At 39.9% G+C, this 2,552-nt stretch overlaps 1 protein-coding gene across 3 annotated transcripts in view; it reads right to left on the reverse strand.

Annotated features, from left to right (window-relative positions):
• Positions 1-2,552, reverse strand: part of pum1 (pumilio RNA-binding family member 1) — a 31,659-nt gene continuing 29,107 nt past the window's right edge. For 2 of the 3 annotated variants that reach the window (XM_034704864.1, XM_034704863.1), the window contains one exon: positions 1-1,733. In XM_034704864.1, coding sequence (XP_034560755.1) covers positions 1,602-1,733 — 132 coding nt within the window. In that variant the 3' untranslated portion in view covers positions 1-1,601. The remainder of the gene's footprint in view (positions 1,734-2,552) is intronic. The other variant, XM_034704862.1, reaches the window with a different exon arrangement.

Raw genomic sequence — 2,552 nt, forward strand, 5'->3', positions numbered from 1 at the left:
TTAAATTTTCAAAGTTTTTTTGTTCAGTTTGGTTTTCAAAATAAAGATCACACAATTGTTTAGAGACAATCTACAACAGGAGTTACAAAAAATAGTTGCCCAGGCAATAAGCATACACAGGTTCTGTTAACTATACACATATGGTTACAGGTGTGCTCGTAGTAAATATACACAAGGCTGCTCCAAATGTACACCGCGCTGTGGTGGGCTGCCTCTCTCACCCAAAAGGACATAGACAGTATGATACAGCACTTACAGCACTAGAGAAATGCCAAAAAACACAAGAATCTCCTCTGTACAATCTGTGGGTTTACCCCTCTGAAAACAGTCATGGGTAATAGAGGGGTTTAAATGAGTAAAAGTTATTTCTCCCACCCAGCCAGCATACCCATACTCATGACACATTTCATGTGGTAAATCATTCCTATAAAAAGGTCTTAAAAAAAGGTCAAAAAAAAAAAGAAAACCTTCAACATAAATCAGAAGACACCACTAAGTCTAACAGAACGTGTCCAATTGGGAGTCAGTGGGAGATCAACGTCTTAAGTTAAGCAGTGACAAGATAAAGATAAAACCAAGCGTGGCGAATCTTTGTACAAGTACTACGCTGTATAGAAAGGGCTTTTCAAAACAAAAATTTGATATTACAATTTACAATATACAACAACTCATATGTCACAACCAAGGAGGTGAGAATATACACTGAAATGCACAGGTTTTTTTTCTAAGATTTTTTTTCCAGAGTGAGCTTTTTTTCTTTTTTCTTCTCATACCAAAAAGGGTGGTAAAGCACTTTTACATTACAAGGGTTTACAAATGTACAATTATACAGTCAGAAGTATGTGGTCACTACTAGGATACATTATAGATACAGATTCAACATCAAAAACCAGAAAAACTACAAAGTTTTATATATATATTTATATATATATGCAAAGGTCTACACCAAGTATACACGTTATATTTATAGAAGCAAGACCAGAAAACGAATCTCCCATGCTAAATGATCTGTCTGCTGGTTAGCTGATGGCGCGTGTGTGTGTGTGTGCGTGTGTATTCGTCTATGATTCTGTGACGTCAGACAAATTAAATACTCGTTCCATCTCATAGTGGTAAATAGCTAAGATGGGAGGAAGAGGAGGAGGGGACAGCAGGATTGTGTGTGCAGCAGTAGCAAAACGGTGAAATTATTTTTTGAGTTTATCAGAAATGAAAGACAAAGAAGATCCAAAAAAATAAGGAGAGAGTGGAGCAGGTCTCACCTCTCTCCACTCCCTTACCCTCCTCCCCTCCCTGAGCTCAGAGGCCTGGGACTCAGATGGGGGAGGGGCAACAAAAATCAGACAAAAAAACTAAGGCTGCCTGTAGCAACAGGCTCCTCCCGAAGGGTTGTCATAGAAACAGAGGTTTGAGGGGTACTTGATGTCCTCGGTGAGCAGGATTTGGAAGGGGGGTGGGGGGCTCGATGACTTTTGGGGGGTCAGGCAGGGAGAGGAGGGGATGGGGCTGAAGGAAATGACAGTATCAGAAGGGTGAGGTTAAAGGTGAGGACGGGGGAGGATCAGGTGATTTCAAATTGGAGGGGATGGGGGATGCAGGCTTTACATGATGCCATTCGGAGGGCCACAGAGGGGGCCCAGGTCGACGCCATTCTTCATGTAGTACTTTTCCAGCTTGGCCAGGATGTGTTTGCCATACGTGTACTTCCTCAGGGTGGAGATGTGAGGCCGGATCTGACGGAGACAAACACACAGACACATTATAACGGGATTATGAGTAGGAGACCACACAAATTTCCCTCTGCTATCACAAACAATGATCGAACAGTATCACCCATTTTATTGGAAATCAATGACCACATGTCACTTTGTCAGCTTCTGTGACATGATCAGAAATTGATGTTTGTGTAAATAAAAAGTTAGATGATGGATCGATGTCCTTTTCCCTACCTGAGATCATGTGAGTCAAAGATCGATATTTAGTGCTAAATGTTCTATCAAAACTCAATTGACAGAAGATAAATGGGGCAGCGGTTGATTAAAAAACTACAAATATACAAGTCTGAAGTGTTCATTTTTTTTTACAAACATTTACATGTCACCATAAAGTCCAGGATAAGAGAGCAAAGTAGGTCTATTCACCGTGATGAGAGAGAAAAATAGAAACATCATACACACTAATGTAACAGACTATTCTGTCTTCTTTTCCAGGCTTTGAACCAAAAATAGCCACCTTAAACAAATGAAACTTTAACAGCATCACAGCTTTTGCTCATCTGGCCACCACAATATTTCAGGGTTTTGACAAGTGCTTTCATGAAACAATAACCATCTAAGGTCATCATACTGTATTCAGAATTCATCCAAATCATACCCCTCACAAAGTCTGTTTTCCTCTGGGATATTTTGGAATCAAACAATCTCAATGACCAGAGGAAGAGTACCAGATCTTAAATGTGTGACCAACTGTGTCTGGCTTCTAGAAAAACGAGATTACATACAACTTATATGATCTGCACATATGTGTTTTTGTATGTTTTATTGCAAAGTAAA

Source organism: Notolabrus celidotus, chromosome 16 (assembly GCF_009762535.1).
Source record: "Notolabrus celidotus isolate fNotCel1 chromosome 16, fNotCel1.pri, whole genome shotgun sequence".
Lineage (NCBI taxonomy): Eukaryota > Metazoa > Chordata > Actinopteri > Labriformes > Labridae > Notolabrus > Notolabrus celidotus.